The sequence below is a fragment of the Schistocerca serialis genome, chromosome 6 (assembly GCF_023864345.2).
Source record: "Schistocerca serialis cubense isolate TAMUIC-IGC-003099 chromosome 6, iqSchSeri2.2, whole genome shotgun sequence".
In the NCBI taxonomy this organism is placed as follows: domain Eukaryota; kingdom Metazoa; phylum Arthropoda; class Insecta; order Orthoptera; family Acrididae; genus Schistocerca; species Schistocerca serialis.
The window spans coordinates 527097103-527116924 of record NC_064643.1 but is presented as its reverse complement, the minus strand read 5'-3'; the positions used below and the strand labels follow the sequence as shown (position 1 = coordinate 527116924).

At 38.1% G+C, this 19822-nt stretch overlaps 1 protein-coding gene across 1 annotated transcript; it reads left to right on the top strand.

The window, feature by feature from the left end:
* Nucleotides 1–236: 236 nt before the first annotated feature.
* Nucleotides 237–12061, top strand: LOC126484387 (uncharacterized). The gene is made up of 3 exons (XM_050107881.1): nt 237–717; nt 7194–7505; nt 11510–12061. Exons 1-3 carry the CDS (start codon nt 499–501, stop codon nt 11897–11899), a joined length of 921 nt encoding a protein of 306 aa, XP_049963838.1. The 5' UTR covers nt 237–498; the 3' UTR covers nt 11900–12061.
* The last annotated feature ends 7761 nt before the right edge of the window (nt 12062–19822 follow it).

Sequence of the window (19822 nt, the reverse complement as noted above, 5' to 3'; positions counted from 1 at the left end):
AGGGTTTTTAAACGCCAAATGTCAGCTAATTTTAACTATATTGAGCTCATTGTAGCACACACACACACATAGAGATATACATTGCTGTTATTTAATGTGTCTGTAAAAGCTCATTCACTATCTGTGAACGAGTGTGCGTACCTTTAATTGAGAGATATATTAATATTGGTTGTTGCGAGATGTGTATGTACTTTTATTTCTCTACGAACTGCAACTAAATAATATTAGACCTGAAGAAGTAACAACTACGTGTGAGAAACATATTCGATTCCAGCGGGTATATTTGAAAAAAAGATGGCTATGTCACGTCGCAAAAAAAGTAAACTAGACTGGAAATGTGTTTATACTATATACCGTAGTTGAAGGTAGCTGAGTTCAAGTCTGGCGATTGTTGCTCACCAATTTAAATACTTTTAGTACAATGAGATCAACGTAACACTAGAACTGTAATTATAAAAAATAGATCATTTCGCTGGTTTGCTTATTTGGTGAAGCCAAATGCTGCCTCGATCAAAAATTATTTTACAGGCTGTGAGTCTTGTACTATTTCTGGTGTCTGCAGTTTCATGGTTTTACTGGACAAATAATGACCGGTTTGAACTACGTGACACTAATTCATGTACTAAAGACTGTGTGCCGAACATTGTACACTACATAATATTTGGTAAAAAATCACTTGACTTTATATCGTATCTGAGTATCCTGTCTGTGTTAAAGGTAAGTATATAGACAAAAGCAATCGTCAATAGGCGATTCTGTTTTTTTAATTCGTTTTATTTTTACACAACTATCGTCCGTGACCCAACGTTCAGCACGTACCAGAACACACAAATCAATTCATAGCATAAACATTTTGTAAGAATAATATGTTCACATCGACAGACCTGGACGACTGTTCTGTGGCTAGGTGTACTCAGAATAGTTCAGACATTTCGGAGTTTGTTGCTAACAAATGATTAACATTACAGAAATGTAAGATTACTACTACTACTACTACTAGCACCACTACATGTGTCAGCCCCAGCACCAGTGAGTAAGCAATACATGCACAAGGAAAAACAGTTAATTGTGTGCCACATACTTGTCTAAACAGAAGTCCTCTGCTGCTGCTTATCATCCAAAGGTGCTGACAAAGGTTCCTGGTATTTCTAAAAACAGGATTAAGCAAATCATGTTTATGTGAAAAAGAATAAATTACCTATGAATGTTCACGAAATTAAATACATCACCACATTTATCTGTCTGTTCATGTGCTATACAAATGTCTAATTGAAATCCATGTTATGTAATAATCCTGCTGCCAAATAAACATTCAGCCATTCAGAGTTCACTTGCCCATCTTTTCTTTTTCCTACTGAGATCTGTGTGAAGCAAACAGTCCTTACGCAAGAAAGGATGATAAAGTTACTCACATACACAGTGGTGTCCCCTTATCAATAATTAAATAAAACAAAGCTGATAAGCAAAGCAAGCTGAAAGTTACACAGTTGTGCCCAGATGCATTTCTGTGGTTTATGTATGATACACAGATGTTAATAGATACAAAAATATTGTAGGACTGTTTACTATCTAATACAAATTTTCTGAGTTTAGTGTGTTAACACTGACTTCAGGCTAAGCTACAGATCATCTCGTTTTCAGAACCTTTATTTCACATTCAAATTCATTGGCTTCACTAACACACCCCCTTGTTGGAGTTGATATGCCCATGCCTTCCATCATTTTTAATTCAATTGCCCTGTTATAGAGACAGTATTCAACATGGAATCTGAATCACTATTCAAGTCTGCATTTTCCATGTACACAAAACAGTCGGAAGTGTAAAAGTACCAATAAGTGATGAGAAAAAAAAAATATTGCCTGGGTCAGGGGTTGAATATTAAACCTTGTTGTCTAAGCCATCAATCCACACGATGTGAAATTAAAAATTACAAATACAAGATTCCAATAATTATTAACCTTATTGACATTTTGAGAACATCAGACACTATCTCCACAATAAAAAGTAATAATGTCTAGCAGTTTTAAGTGTTGAAGTAGAGTTGGCAAAACAAGAGCCTGACAATTGCAGTGTGCTAATTACCGCTGCCACAGTATAGATTGGAGAGGAATTCCATCTTTTCACCCAGACATGTTTCAGCACTTGTGCTATCTTCAGTGTTTTTATTTTGCTTCTCATGTGGAGTTATTGGATATTTATGCTAGTAGCTTTAGGTTTTCTATGCAATCAACAACTTGTCATAGTTTTTGATGTTGTTGTGTATTTACTTTTTTGTGTTGAAATAATGTGCGTATTTCTTTTGCTTTTGTTGTTACACATTCATTGTATACACCAAGCATTACCAAGAAACCAGGTAAAATGAATATGTAACAACAAAAGCGAAAGAAATAAGCATTTTATCTCAATACAAAAAAAGTAAAAACATGCCAATGTCAAAAACTATGACAAGCTTAAGACTGGGCAGTAGATGGAAAGCTACTAACATAAATATCCAGTAGCTCAAAGTGACAAGGAAAATAAACAAATAAACACACTGAAGATAGCACAGAAAGTGCTGAAACATCTCTGGGTGAAAACAAAACTGCAAAGATGTCTTGTGTAAGGTAGAATTCCTCTCCAATTTTATTAGCAAGCACGGAAATAAGAAGAACTGCAACATTCACAAGATGATCAACGACTGATGAAAGTTATTTTGTAAACTCCTCTATGGTAAAGCCACAGTGCTGTAGCATGTCTCTAAATGGCTGTTGTTTTCATCTACAGCAATTTGCACTTAGCAGTTGCCAGCTGGGAACAGTGCTGCCAGCTGTCAGGAATCATCTTTCACCAGCTCTACTATACTATTGAAATTCTGTTAGTTGGTATTATATTCACTCTTTGACCTTTTGTCCATCCATGCTTCCTCGTAAGAATTCTTCATTATGTAGTCTCCTGTCAATGAATACCCCCCACCCCGTCCCGGCATGTCAAAGAGAAAATGGAATCCCTGGTGATCACTGCTGCCAAGCCGTATCACAAATAAATGGGCTGCTAGTGACCCATCTCCCCTCCCAATTGAGGGGACAGTAGGAAAGGGTCAGGGACATTATAAATCATCATCAATAAATTGATATCCACTGCTGGATGAAGGCCTTTTCCAAACTCCACATATTAATATCTTCTACATCTACGTCTACATGGGTACTCTGCAAATCACATTCAAGTGCCTGGCAGAGGCTACACAGATCCATGGTGCTCCTGCATGTTTATCAATGTCATTTTTTTGGTCTGTTCTCTGTGAGGTGGTGCAGTGGTTGAGACACAGGATTTGCTTTCAAGAGAACAGTTATACAAATCCTCACTTGGCTCTCCAGGTTTCGGTATTCTGTAGTTTACCTGAATCACTTAAGGTAAATGCTAGGATGATTATTTGAAAAGTACAAGGCAAATATTTTTCACCACTGTTTGCCTTTTCTAATGACCACGCCAACGGGGTGACATTAAACTTACCTTCCTTTCCTCCTTTTTCCTAATCTGCGGTAATTTAACAAGGAACTTACTCGGTCAGTTGACCATGTATTCTACCCACCTTCACTTCATTTCCATTTCAGGAATAATTAAGTCTTCCACTCTGGCTTTTTTCCATGAGCCAATTATAGGTCTTTCTTTCCCTACGAACACACACATCACTATTGCTTGCTGAGCAACCCTCACTTTCAAAAAGATTTTTGTGTTTAATGTCCACATTCACTGCGTGAAGCATTTGTAGACTCAGAGAAAGCTTTTGACAGTGCTGACTGGAATACTCACTTTGAAATTCTGGAGGTACCAAGGGTTAAATACAAGGAACAAAAGGCTATTCGTATCTTGTGCAGAAACCAGACGGCAGTTATAAGAGTCAAGGGGCATGAAAGGAAAGCAGCAGTTGAGAAAGAAGTGAGACAGGATTGTAGTCTAGCCCCTATGTTACTCATTACGTAATTGAGCAAGCTAAAAAGGAAAAAAAAGAAAAGTTTAGAATAGGAATTAAACTTCAGGAAGAAGAAATAAAAAACATTGAGAGGTTTGCAGATGACATTGTAATTCTGTCACAGACAGCAAAGGACTTGGAGGAGCAGTTGAGCAGTATGGACAGTGTCTTGAAAGGAGTGTATAAGATGAACATCAACAAAAGCAAAACAAGAATAATGGAATGTAGTCAAATTAAATCACGTGATGCTAAGGGAGTTAAGGAAACAAGATACTTAAAGTAGTAGAATAGTTTTGCTATTTGGGCAGTCAAAGTAGAGAGGATATAAAAAGTAGACTGGCAATGGTAAAAAAAACATTTCTGAAAACATTCGTCTGGAGTGTAGCCACATATGAAAGTGAATCACAAACAAAATAAGCAGTTTAGACAAAAAGAAAATAAAACCTTTTGAAATGTGGTGCTACAGAAGAATGTTGAAGGTCAGGTGGGTCGGTCATGTAACGTGAGGAGGTACTGAATGGAAATGAAGAGACGAGAAGTTTGTGACAAAACTTGATTAAAAGAAGCGATTGGTTGGCAGGCCACATGCTGAGACATCAAGGGATCACCAGTTTAGTATTGGAGGGAAGTGTGGGAGTTAAAAACTGTAGAGGGAGATAAAATAATATAATGAGAAGGAAAATTTCTACTCACCATATAGCGGAGATGCTGAGTTGTAGACAGGCTCAACAAAAAGACTCACAATTAAAGCTTTCAGCCATTAAGGCCTTCGTCAACAAGAACAACAATAATAACACACACACACACACACACTTGTGTGTTTGATTTTTGCCAGAGGGAGATAACAGATGAATATAATAAGCAGATTGAGAAGGATGTAGGTTGCAGTAAAAAGAATAATGACAGGGTGAAGGAATGCCAAATTTAAGGAAAATAATGAAGTGCATCAATGGAAAACTAAAGGAGGCAGCCCCTTTCAAACTCTCATTCAGTGTGTCAGTCTCCCAAAGAATACATCAAGGCTGATTTTTTACAGATGAAGGCATAAACAACTATTTCTAATTCACTGTGACTGCTACAAATGCAAATGTTTTGGACACACTGCCTTGGTATGTATGGGTCAGGTAGTAAAGTGTAGCAATTCCATACAAAAAGCCAGAATGGGATGACTTCATCAGCTGTTTGCAACTCTCCACCTCCGGTACAAATCCACAGATTTTTCAGTGTACACTCAGGATTGGAAGGTACAAAGGATATCTCAGAAATCCACATTGTTAAACCTCTCTACAAAAAAGGTGATAAACAACTAGTAGAAAATTACAGAACACTCACTTTAACTTCCGTTTTTAGCAAGTTAATTGAAAAAATAATTCTGAAATATATGCTAGAGCATTATAATAAGCACAACATCCTGGGAGATTTTCAGCGTGGCTTCAGTAGTAGTTGTAGCACCGTGACTGCAACACTTCAATTTATGCTGAAAGCTCTTGACAGAATTGATGAAGGCATGCAAGTAGCTGGAGTTTTCCTAGACCTAACAAAAGCTTTTGATAGGGTTGATCATAAGGTACTTCTGTCAAAACTGGTCAGAGATGGCATAAGTAGAAAACTATTGCAGCTCATCACATCATATTTAAAAAACAGAAGACAGTGTACCTCAGTCACACACAATAATGGAAAGACATTAAAAAGTTATACACCAAGGGTCAGGAATATTAAATTTGGTGTGCCTCAGGGATTGATAATCGGTCCCTTCCTTTTTATATGTTACGTTAGTGACTTCCCAAAGATAGTAAAAAATTATACCTTATTACAGTGTATGCAGATGACACTTCAGGCCTTTGTTGGGGAAACGATATTCTTAATTTCTGCATAGAGGTAAAAAAAATATAGATATTGCAAAGGAAAAGTTTGAAAATGACAATCTAAAAGTAAACTTACAAAAAACAAATATAATCCCCTTCAATGTTGGTGGTTTGCAAACTTGTACTGATTCACAAGATAGTAATATTTTAGGGAAAATATGCAGTGAGTGTAAATTCCTAGGTATATGCATAGATAGCAAACTACTATGGACACAACAAATTGACAATGTATGTGCAAGGCTATCATATAGCCTATATGTTTTAAGAAGAATAGCTCCATATGTCAATACCCAAACAATGATGATGATGTATTTTGGTTTAATACATCCATTTCTAGCATATGGTCTTTCATTGTGGGGCAGGGCTTCCAAAACTCGTGTGGACGGAGTATTTAAACTCCAGAAAAGAGCCTTGAGAATATTAGGCAAAAAAGATGCTAGAACATCATGTAAGGGATTGTTTATAGAATTTAAAATTCTGACTATCTATTGTATGTATATGTTTGAAACAACGGTATTAAGTGTAGAAGATAAGAAATATACATGTCATAATGCAGAAATTCATGATCATAATACTAGACAAGTACAAAATTACCACATGATACACAGAAGAGTGAAAAAAAAAAAAAACAGCAAACAGTCCATATATTAATGGAGCAAAATACTTCAATGCACTGCCAAATGAACTGAAGGTAATAACTGGAGAGACATTCAAAAAACATCTAAAATCATGGCTCATTGAGCAGTGCTTCTATAGCCTACTGCAGAAACTAAAATCTAAAGTATTATTATATCAAATAATTTGGACTACATTCTGAAGTTCCTATTATAAAGTAAAATTAGATTGTATACTGTTGTATTGTACTACCAATTGCTATGCATGTAATTACATCTTTCACAAAAATAAATTACAAAATAAATTAAGAAACAGACACAGTAAAATTCCCTAGCCAGTTTCTTCCCATACTGTTGTTACATGTTCTTAATAAATGCTGTTTCTCATTCACTGTTTTTAATATCTCTTCATTTCTTAGTCTGCCCTTTCATTTCAAACTTTCTCTTTCTTCCTCTACATTCATGGTTTGAAAGATCCTGGACACTGCATTTCACATCTTCCCAATGTTTAAGATTATCCAAATGAAACACTTCACTGATCACATTTTTTTCACCATATCTGAGGATACATGAGTAATTTTTTTTCTATAAGAATTTCTTTGGTCATTGCAATTCTTATTTTAATTTCCCTGTGAGATATCACTACTCATTATACATCCACATTAATAATAATAAATAATGATAATAGTAATAACATTTTTTCTCAACACACAAATAACAAAATAAAATTTAGCGTTAATTCATACTATGGCTTCCAATTTTAGGTGCAGAAACCAGAGCAGCTCATAATACATTCTGACAGCCCAGATTTTGAAGGGAATTACTGGCTGGCTATTAAGTCAGCACCATTTAATGACACCAGTATCCATGTGTCTCTTCTTGAGCAACCAACACATGTGTTTGGTCAGCGATTGAGTTCAGTGTACCATTCTGCAGATGTTGCAAGGATTCAGATACTGATGCAGCATGGAGGAATTTATCTGGACACAGACATGCTTGTTCTACGTTCTCTAGATAGATACAGGAATTCCGAAATGGTTGTTGCATGGCCTTATGGTGAATACATTGGAAATCAGGTACAAAAAATTTATATTGAAACATGTTGTTGGAGTAGATTATCATTTAAATATCATCATTCTAAGATGAAAATTAAATACAGGAAATGAAAGCAAAAAAAATGATGAGAGCACTATTTAGGACTTTTTAAAGTTAAAAACCTATTCCGTGCATACTAAAGTAAATCTGTTTTTTATATAAAGATTAAATATGATAAATGGATGCCATAGTAAAAGGAATGTAGTACAAACAAACAGTAATGGGAAACAATTATGTTGAAAAGTACAACGAGTTTGGAGAGTTCATACACAATATAAGGGGGAGGTGGAGGCACAAACAAGAGGGGGAGGGGAGAGCTGAGAAGGAATTGCTTGAGAAAAATCAGTGAAAGAACAAGAAGATACATACCTAAGGGTGGCTATTTTAAGAGAAAAAAAGAAGTACCAACATTTTATCACACAGACGCTAAACACACATTGGTGTGGTCAGGGAAGCACTGTTTATGAGCAGCTGTCTGGAGAGGCAGATGCAGGGGTAGGTGAAAAGATTGGGAGACAGAAGTTAGTGGAGGGGGGGGGGGGGAGAGGGGGAGTGAGAGAGAAAGAGAGAGAGAGAGACGATAGGGCACAGGGGAGTACAGTGTCAGACCTGGAATGGAATGGAATAGAAAATTGTGAGAGGGAAGGGTGAGGCAAGACAGTGGGAAGGGTTTGTTCAGGGATGTGGGTTAGAGAAAGTTGAGATGAAGTGGACTATGCAAGAAAAATGATATGCTGAAAAAGACAGCTCAATTATATGCAGCTGTTCTGAGTTCATAAGTGTTGTATGCAAGATACTGGCTTCGGTAACTGGGTGGTCAAGCTCATACATCGGTAGACAGCTGATAATCTGACATACCTGCATAAAATGTCTGCTCACATAGCCCCAGGTGCCGATATAACATGTAGCGCCCTGCTCACATAGCCCTGCCTCTGAGTGGTTGCTGTTGGACATGGTTTATAGGTATATGGCATAAGTTTTACTCTTGGAGAATGATTTTTGAACTAAGGATGGACAGAAATATTGTGGAGGTTTGGTATGCAACAGAATAACACTCTTAGGAATAAAGGTAGAGCTTTGAGTACTATACTTGTCGCTCTAGGCTACCTAAATAGGTAGTCGAAGCCCTAGAGAAGGATACATTTGAGTTTTTCAGTGCCTAGGTGATGAGAGGAGTCTTGATTAGGAAGCAGTTGTGGTAGGTTTATTGGTGTCATGGGCAGAAATGATGCAGGACATCTGTTTGTGGAGCAGGCAGGCAGGGTACTGTCTGTAAAAACTATAAATGAAGGGCAGGGTCACCTTCAAAAAGAGTCATGACATATACCAGCAATATGTGATTGTGTAGTTTTGTACGTTTGTGTGACAGTTAGCAACCATAATTGGCAACCAGAATATTATTTCCATAAGTGGAATACCCCATATTACTCAGTGACTCAGGAATTAATACACCAATGTGAAAATCCGAAGATTTGCATTTGAACAATACATGATAGCACTAAAAAAACTGTGAACTGAAAAGCTGTAAAAGTGACCATGAAAGTAAATAGATACAAGCCAGTCGGTAATAATGTGATGCCAAATTCCTTTTCATGACATGTGAGAATCTAGAATGCAAAGAGCCCCTGAATAACCATCTCCCACAAAACAAAAGTAATTTCTGCTGATATCATAATATAATAAATTAGTTCTGAAATTAAGTAACTATTCTTAGGTTTTATCTTTGTTATTCAGTGGTCTTATTTTGATGACAATTACTGATAGTGTGGAAGGAATATATAATTGTTTTACCGAAGCAGATATGAAAATTTTCTATAGGACGATGTATCTAAGAAACTGACTGCTGTTAAGTCTTTTTAGACCTCCAGATAAGTCTGAGATTAACTTTATCACCATCAGGTATAATTCCATGGAAAACACTCATAATTAAAAAGGAACAAACACTGTCTAGTTTTATTGCATTATGAAGACTTTTTAAAATGATATTCCTAAAGTGTATAGAAGTAGGGTATGTTAAAAATGTTTGTACACATTTTTATATACTTCTGCTTTATAAACTGATGTCAAACAGAAAACACCAGAACCTCTTCCATATATTGGCCAACCAGTAAAACATATTTGTGATACATTTAATAAACGTTTTTTCTGGAATATCTAGCATTTGTTCAGTTGGTCGCTCTCCACCAAAAAAATCTTTCCCTTCAAAGTATATAACATCTGACAAATCACCTTTCAGATGCCTTCGACTTTGAGGGAAGTTCTCCCAATTATTGGGATATGAAAAATTCCCTCTCATCTGGTCTTTATGATTCACGTAGCTAAAAACATGTTACTGATGTAATATTTGACTACTGTGCTATGTAAGTGGCTGCTCCAGGAATACTGGTATTTCCCCCCCAACCACTCAAAACCTGGAAAATAGTTCCACACACAAAAAAGGAAAAATCATAAGGTTCAACAAGTCCACCCAACTGTATGCAAAATAATAGAAAAAAATTATACTTGAGGAATATCCTTTCTTGAAAGTTGACTCATTACAAACAACACAGCAGTTCGGCTTTCATAAAAATAAATCCATCAATGAGGCTTGCTTTTCATTTATTGACTAGATAATACTTGGGTTTAATGAAAGCCCTATGTGTCTGGCTTTTTGTTGATAGTACAAATGACTTTGATGTAATCAATTACACACTGCACCTATGCTAATGTTCTAGCAGGAGTCTGTAATAAATGGTTTCAGTCTTAGCTATAAAACAGAGGGCAGCTAGTAGGAATAATGGCACATGATAGAATAACAGCCAGTTCACATATAATATCAGACACATCTGGAGATGCACAGGGCTCAGCATTAGGCACCTTCCTCTTTCCTCACTATTAATGATCTCCCAAAACACCTATCCTCGACATTACCCATGTTATTTGCAGATGATACGAACCTCCTCCTTGTTACATTCCTCCATAGCAGATGACGACTGACTTAGTTGACAACAGTGCAGGGCTTCTGTACTGCCTGTGTGATTACTTTTTACTTAATATGAAAAAGAAAAACAGCTCATATGTTGTTCTGCCCATCAAAAAACCATACCACCCATATAGAATCATTAGTCATAGACAAGAAAGTTATTGAACAGGTCAGTGTGACTAAATTCCTGGGACTTAGGATAGACAACATGCTACAGTGGTGTATCCATGTAGATAAACTGCTTTATAAAGTGAGTAGCCTCAGCTATGCCTTTAGAGTTCTCAGTCAAAGGTATGACTTGACTATCTGTGTACACTGCTCCAGTTAACTTGGTCATCTCATTAGGCATTCCTTTCAGGTGATTGATACAGATGAAAATATTTTTTATGCAAAAACTCATTGTTAAGATTATGATATGATTACCACCATATACACCTACCAAACCAATCTCCATAGAAATGGGAATCACCTGAGCTGTGCATGTACATCCTAGAGACTGTTTCATTCATAAATAAGACTCTCCATCTCTGTAAAAGAAATAATGATGTACGTGATCACCACACATGTGATGATGGTAACATTCATCTGACAAATGAGAGACTGCGTAAATGCAATGACAGTCTGAGCCTGTAACCAGCGTACTTGATATTAAATTACCTTGCTCAGTCAAAAATAATAAGAACTCCTTCAGGAGGAATGTTACCAGTGTGATGCTTCAGCATTGTTTTTATTCTGGTGTTGAATTTGTGGAGATCAATGTATGTCATGCATATCTTTAATTTTGTCCAAAATGTATTAATATTGGCCAGCCAATTCGGTAACTAATACACTTTTGTCTCTACATCAGACACATATATTTAAAAATGGAGATTCTTGTCTAAAAATTACTGTAACAAACACATATGTATTTGGAAATCAGTACAACAAAAAGGAATATGCTCCTTCAACAATTGCTGTAACTGGTATCCCATTTCATGAACATGATTTCATGGATAAATAAATAAATTTCTTGTCTTTTTTCAGATTCTCATTGCCAGCAAGAATGCAAGGTTTCTGTCAATGTGGCTTAATAGCTACAGGAGCTATCACCCAAGGGAATGGTACTATAATGCTGGGAAAGTACCAACAGAACAGATATTACAGAAGCATCCTGAGCTAGCTCACCGTGAACATTTCGCATTTGGTGTTACTAATCTGGGTGCCAATCTGTATGGTGCTTCTCCATGGCCACAGTGGAGACTTTTATCTGCAGTTCACTTGTTAAGTAGGCACCCTCCTGCACCACAACATTTAGACGAGAAGTTTGTTCGTACTTATCGCTCTCCATTTGGAGAAATTTCTCGATGGTTATTATACAAACTGAAGCCGAGGGTTGTTATCCCTAGTTTGAATGTCTCTACTGCTTCTGTGTGATTGCTGCCAATATATCTTTTGTACCTAATATTTGAAATGAGAAGCTGTATTTTGTATTTTGCATTGTGGCTTTAATGGAGTGTGAAAACATGGAAGTGATGCCTGGATTTCACTTACAGTTCTATTTTTTGCAAATAAAACAGAATATAGCATTTTTATGTATGCAGCAGTGTATTACTTTAGAAGGTTCAAAAATTAAATAAGAATTAGTAGCAGAACATACTTAGAAGGATATCAAATTTGTGAAATAGAACTGAAGATGAAAGTTGGAGTGATGGATTCAGCTACCAATAAAAACTGAATCTTGAGATTACACAACCCAAAATTTGGTATTTGCCATAAGAGGGAAAAGCAGAAATGGAAAAACTTCAAAGGAAAGGGAAGTTGCAGAAGATCTGAGGTTGAAAAGTAATGCTGCTAGAGGCTAGGAGAAATGGGAAATACACTGTAACAAATTATATGACAATAATAGTACAAACGCTAAAATTACTCTGAGGAATTCTAATGATCAACACATTCTTTTCTTATTTCTTCTTTATACTTAACTGTTTGCAGACAGTAGAACTTCAAAGTGACACACATATGCGACACTAGTTTCCAACATAATCACCAAGTCTCTGTAAACAATGGTCAGAACATTCTACCATTCTGCTCCTTCATCATGGAATCATCTGAGAACCACTATTTGAAAGTCCTCTTCATTGAAAAATCTAATTTCCCCCAGATGTTCTTTCAGGTGCCAAAAAGGTGGAAAATGCATGGTGCGAAATCTTGCTTCCTTTCCAATCAGCATTACCCACAACTTTGCAGCGTTGGTCAAACTGTTGGCACTGTCCCATTGTGGCTGGACACAATTTTTTTTTAAAGGGTGGAGCCCCTCCATGATGACATCAACATTGTGACCATCTCAATAGATGTACTGTCACCTCCGTATTTGGTAGTTACTAATTGAAGACTTCATGGAATGTGGGGCCGTGATGTTATCTGTGGATCTGGTTTGGATTACCCACTAACATGGTCGCATTGAGGAGACAGATAGTGGATGAAAATCTAACAAAGGGTAGCAGTTTCAAGGGCAGAGGGAAAATAGTGCCAACACAAGTACCAAGGGAGAAAAACCTCTGCGATAGTCTGGTCGGGTGGTGAGAGCAGTAGTGGTTTTCTTGCCATCTGTGTCAGATCCATTCGAGGAGGGGCACTGGTGGGAAGGGCACCTGCAGTCACCTGGGCCACCTGCAGTGTCTGTACCTGTATCATGCCAAGAGCATCATATAAGTGGTCAATTGGTCATAAATTGATCACTGTGTAAGCATTTTGCTTGGGTTTGTTTGCGTTTAGTGTGCTATATGGCTTCCCTGCATTGCCAGTTGGTCGGCTAGTTTACACCTGGCAGTGCCAGTTAATTTCACTGTGTTGCAGAGTTCCACAAGTATTTGTCATTTTTGTGTGTTGGTTTTATCCATAGATGGTTAATTGTCCCTTTGTGGTAGTGGTTTTGGGCAGTTGTATTTCCAATTATGGTTGTAATTGTAGTTACCCAGGTAATAGATGAAAGGACTGTTTGACTGTCTTGTTTTCTAGTACAGTCATATTGCAAGTTTTTTAAATACCTCCATGAGAGTCTCAAGGTGATATTCTCTGTGAAGGTGCACAGTGTGTGTGTATCGTGGAGTGTTACTTATCATGCGTAGCAATTTGTTCTGAATTATCTGCAGACTGTAGACATGTTGGAGCTGCTTAACCTCTGAACTGGAGCTGCATACATCATCAGTGGTCTAATTAGTCTTATGTACATGGACCTCGAGTCCCACCTATTCAGTGTGCTTTGCCTGTTGAGCATCGGGTAAAGCTGTTTGAGTATTGCGTTTGCTTAGTTGGTTACATATTTAGTGTGGCCCCCCTTGTAAGTTTCTGATCCAGCCAGATACTGAGATATCTTACTTTCTTACTGAAATGCATTGGGCGTATGTGTAGTGTTATTTGTGTGCAGTTTTGGTGTTTGTGCAGGTGTTTGGTTTGCAAACAGAATAGCCTCACACTTGTCAACATTTACTTTAACACACCATCATTTCAACCAAGGTTCGGCAGTTTTGAGTGCTGTCTGTAACCTTGAATTAATGTTTGACGGTTTCCAGTCTTGCACTAGGATGGCCATGTCATCCGCATGGCTGGCTATCATTGTGTTTTTTGTAGCCGTGAAGTCACTGATGAACAGGTTAAACAGGAGAGCTCCAAGGATGCTGCCTTAGGGTACACCCATTTGTGTTGACTGTTTGCCCAGAACATCATTGTAGAAGCGTCTGTTGGTGAGATATGAGTGTGTGAGAAGTATGAGTCCATCAGGGAAGCCAGCATCAATGAGTTGACAAATGAGACCATTGTGCCATAGATGATGGAAGGCCTTTCCGATGTCCAGGAACATAGGCCCTGTTGTAGCTGTCTGTGATATGTTCCGCTATGTAGAGGAGTTGTGTTGTTGAGTGGTGATTTCTGAATCCGAACTACTCTGGCGTAGTGCAATGTTTAAGAACTACCTTCACAACAACCTTGCTGAGCGAGCACAGCAGGCTGATGGGTTGGTAGTTTTGTGAGAGGGAGTAGTCTTTTCCTGGCTTCCTGAGCATCAGGATCTTAGCTGCCTTCCCATAGTTAGGGAAGTGTTGGTGTCAGAGGATGGCATTCACAGTGTTGGTGTCGGAGGATGGCATTCGCAGTGTGTGTTAGGCACTTGATAGCTTTATCTGTGAAATCCTACAGAACATGATTTTGAACCATTGGGACCAGGAGCTTTTCTAGCTGTGGTATGCTTGATGACCTGTGAGATTCCATGTGTGCTAGTAGGTCTTAGTTTGTCGCACGTGGGGTATGCAACAAGTCGTGTGATCTCCTGGTCCATTTCAAGTGTGAAAGCTGGGTCGGAGGGAACCAGATTCGGTGTGAAAGATGTTGCTAGTGTTCTGGCCATCAGTTCAGCATTCTCCTCCGCAGAGAATGGTGGTCCATGTAAAGTTGGTAACTAATATATCTCCTTGGTGATGTGACAGGCTAGTTTCCACATACCAGATTGCCTAGAATCTAGCCCTGCAAGTGCGTTGCCCCACTGCGTGGCTTTAAATGTTTGTATCTTTTCCTTTATGATTCTCTGGGGCCTGATAATGTGCTGTCTGTACAGCGGGAGCCTGGTGTGCTGCAAATATCTCCTGAGACAGTTTCTCATTGAGAAACTGAATGCAACATTGCATTTGCTTTATATACCACCAGAATTTCACAGGTGAACCTGTGAGCAGTATAGACATTTTATCCATAAGAATCATATTGTCCTGAGCACTTCAACTTTTGAGCACATTTCCAGTTGCTACGCATTTCACTGCCACATTGTCCAGTACCTGTTATCAGTGCCACATCAGAATTTTATCTGCAGGAAACAAGGGACATGAACTCTCCTCCAACAATGTGTCGTTCTTGTTGCGCAATGCTCTTAGCATGGGATTTTTTACGCAGGGTTCTTGAAGTCTCTGTGTAAAAAGTTAGATAAAAAATGCTTAAAAGTCGTGAGTGTGCATATTGATCAGAATTTGAATCTGAAATGACGTGTATTATAGATCTGTTCAAATTTTTGAGTTCAGGAACACTTATTCTGTTTGCGATTGCTGATTTTGTTGATGAATTCATTGGAAAGTTGGCTTATTTCTTCCATTCATTAATGTCTTATGCAAGTGTTTAAAAATTAGGCACACTAACAAGAGCCTCAGAACATATTTACGCTCTTATAGGGTTTATTGTGAAGAATCAGTCTAAATCTGAAAACAATAGCAGCATTACAAATGGAACACTACAAATTCACACCAACTATCAACGATTTATGCTTACTCTTGCAGAGAAAGGAGCACTCCTAAAAACACTTTACCAGCCCCATTATGAATTAAAGGTGCAGACATACAATGAAAACATTTTTTGACACATTGAAAGCATTTCTGCTTCACAAATCTTACTCTGTAAATTATTTTTGAGTAGATAATAGTTGTATGTACTTGGGACACTTGTTAAATTTAGTTTCACATTTAAAGTTAAAATACTATTAGATAAATGGTCAGGATTTAACAATATTTTCACTGAGAAAATACGTAACATTTGTGAACTTACTGACAGATTCCACGGTATAATGAAATTTTGTAAATTGGTTATAGCACGTGCAAATAACTTAACTAAATCAAATCCAGACATTACGAAAAACAAGAATGAGATTTTAGAAGACAATGGGTACAGTGCTGAAACTGGAGTATAATAAGACAAGAAACAACATAAATACAATGCTTCTGAATAGAGAGGTAAGATTTTTAGCATGGCTATAAGATATAACAATGATGGTAGGTAAAATAATAAAGATATGTGAATTGAAGTGAAAATAGAAACCACGACTACCAACAACAAGAATAAAGGAAAAAAAAAACCCTTATGCCCACCTGAAGAAATAATAAAAATAGCCTTCTGTTGCTAAAAATTTGAAAGAAGATGCTTAGGAAGACAAAAGAGGCAGCAAACCGTTTTGTAACATTTTAAGAAGCAAGAGCCTAAAATTCTGAAATGAAGAGGAAGAAGAATGTCTTTACTTAGCTTATACCTTTCATGCAGAAACTTTCAACAAGGCATAGACATGTAAGTCCAGTGTGTGTCAAAAGCACATGTGTGTGTGTGTGTGTTTGAAGAGCCTTAAAAAGGCCCTAACGTTTGAAAGTTAAGATTTAATATTAGGATTAAAGATGATCACTCAGCAAAAAGCAGAAGCATTGAGGTACTGATAGGCACTCCCAAAAAGAAATAAAACTTGCTGGCTTTTGGAATAGCCCTTTCGTAAGATAGAGTAATACACACACACACACATATATCTATGCCCCTATATGGTGCCGGTTGGACAGACAGTGCCATTGGTGCATTTCGGCAGATGGACTAGGTTATGGCGAGGGTAGTGTCAGGTGAGATGGGTTGAGGGAGACAGAGGCAGGGAGAGGGACTGGGAGTAATTAACTATCAGCTTGGAGGGAGGCAGCCAGTTTAAGGGGAAATTGTCGGGTGGAGGGTGCGGGGACAGTGGGTTACTGAAGACTGAGGCCAGGATGATTATGGGAGCGAAGGATGCGTTGTAAGGATAACTACCAGCTGTGTAGTCCAGAGAAGCTGGTAGTGGAGGGAAGGATCCAGGTGGCCCAGGTTGTGAAGTAGCCAATGACTTTTAGCATGTTGTGCTCAGCTGCATGTTGCGCCATGGGGTGGTCAACTTTGTTCTTGGCAACAGTTTGGCTCTTCATCCTGGTGCCCAGCTGTTTGGTAATCATACTGACATAAAAGGCACCAGTGTTTGCAGCAAAGTTGATATACAACGTGGCTGCTTTCATAGGTGGCCCAGCCTCTGGGGGGGGGGGGGGGGGGGGGCGGGCTGCCTGTGAAAGCAGCCACCTCTGCCTCCAGCATTCCTAACAGACAAACCAGCTGCCTCCCCCAAAGCCACTAGCCACCCACCCCCAGTCCATCTCCCTGCCTCCTGCCTCTCTCTCTCCCTCTACCCACCTCACCCAACACTAACCCCACCACAGCCTAGTCCAGCTGGCACCATGCAGTGGCATAGGTGTGTGTGTGCGTGTTTGTTTTACCCTAGCTCAAAAAAGGATTACTGCAAAAGATAGCAAGTTTTCTTTCTTTTTGTGTTTGCCTATCAATGACTCTTATGATTTTCGATGAGTGGTCTCCTTTTGTCCAAAAGTATGTACATTAAGTCTTCAAACTTTATTGCAGCAACTCTATTAGCTATGAAGCAGCTAGTTGTTTCAGAACTTCTTTTCTCTATAGGGATCACTGCATGTCAGCATCTTTTCACTCATCAGGAGGTTATTTGTGTCACTTACATTATTATTTTGTTAATTTTCAAATTATTGTTGGACATATTCTCAAAGATACGCAGAGAGAGAGAGAGAGAGAGAGAGAGAGAGAGAGAGAGATAGAACACTTGGGAAACTGTTTTTAATGTTATCTACTTAACAGTGATAAAAACGCCTCAGAGATAAACTGAGCTCAAGTTGGCTGTAGATTCCCCTTCTAGTTTGTTGCTGTTCTGTTAGGGGACATATTTGCTCAATAAGATTATTCCTCTATGTTTAAGATAGAATATGCTTACTCTATATTTGTGTAATGCACATAAGTTGGTTGTACTATCATTTTGAGGGTACTGGGTGGTTGGATACATCTGGTCAGTTTTACATGTTACATACATTACATTTTATGAACTCTTTCAGTGCAGTGTTGATGTAATCTTGCACCCCTGGAAGAGGAGCCTATAGACATAGGTATAACTGTTGTATCATCACTCAATTGGTCACATCATACATACCATGTTTTGCATCCAAATGCTTCTGGTAAGAGCCCGCATACAGAGCTCATTAATAGAAGTATCCAGTTTGATTGATGAAGTATTTATCCTAGTTTGACTGAAGAAGTATCTATCCTAGTTCAGTGACTTCCACTGTGTTCTGAGCGGTTATTTTAAGGTACATTCATCAAGAAGATATAGCTGCTGGATAAAAATAGCTAAGTTGAAGCAACATTGAGCAATACTACAGCTTGGAATCAGCCATAGATGTTAAAGAAAATGTACGTATTGTCTTCCATCAAAATTACAACCCTCATTAATAAACAGTTTTTGGGGCATCAAGAGTTTCACATGGACTTCAAACCATGAGGCAGCTCTAGCTGCTACGATCTTTATAGCACGTGTGCAAATTCTCCTACACATACACACACACACACACACACACACACACACACACACACACACACACACCTTGATAGCAGATATTTCCGTGTTCTCTAGTCTAGACTGTACCCCTACACCCCAGCCCCAGCACCTTTTTCTGTCTTCAACAAATCAGTAAACCAGGATACACCTCCTGCATTGTCTAGTGATTCATTCTTCCCTTGCTTCCTTCTTCCAGTTATTACACTGTAAGGTTCACTGAAGCAGCTGGAAGTTACTGTACCATCAGCCAGCGTTTCCCTGACTACTCCTATATTTACCATATTCTCTACATTGATGTAGGATTAGGGATATCCTACAGGTGTCCAGTTATTTCCTGTTTTTATCTTGCATGCCCTTGCCGTTGCCTCAATTTTGACCCATAGGCGTTCTATTTTGACCAATAGTTGTAATGGGATGAACAATAGTTGTAATGGGAGCATGTTCAGCATGGTTTTTACATGTATGCCCTAGGGAAGTGTGCTGGGACCCTTGCTATCCTTTTTGTATATTAATGACCTTGCAGATAATATTAATAGTAACCTCAGAATTTTTGCAGATGAGGCAGTCATCTATAATGAAGTAATGTCAGAAAGAAGCTGCATAAATTTTCAGTTAGATCTTGATAAGATTTCAAAGTGGTGCAGAGATTGGCAACTTGATTTAAATGTTCAGAAATGTAAAATTTTGCATTTCACAAAACTAAAAATTGTAGTATCCTATGACTATAATATCAATGAGTTACTGTTGGAATTAGTCAACTCGTACTAATACCTGTGTGAAACTTTGTTCAGATATGAGATGGAATGATCACATTGGTTCAGTTGTGGGTAAAGCATGTGGTAGACTCCAGTTTTCTGGCAGAATACTGGGCAAGTGCAATCAATCTACAAAGGAGATTGATTACAAATCAGTCATGCAACAATTCTATAATATTACTCAAGTGTGTGGAACCCCCGAAGGAACAGAACTGGAAGACCCTTGAAGATAGAAGTAAACTTCCCCGATAAAGTCTATTAACAAAGTTTCAAGAAACAGCTTTAAATGATTATTGTAGCAATATACTACAACCTCCTACATATTGCTCACATAATGACGGCGAAGATGAGATTAAAATAATTACTGTACACACAAAGGCA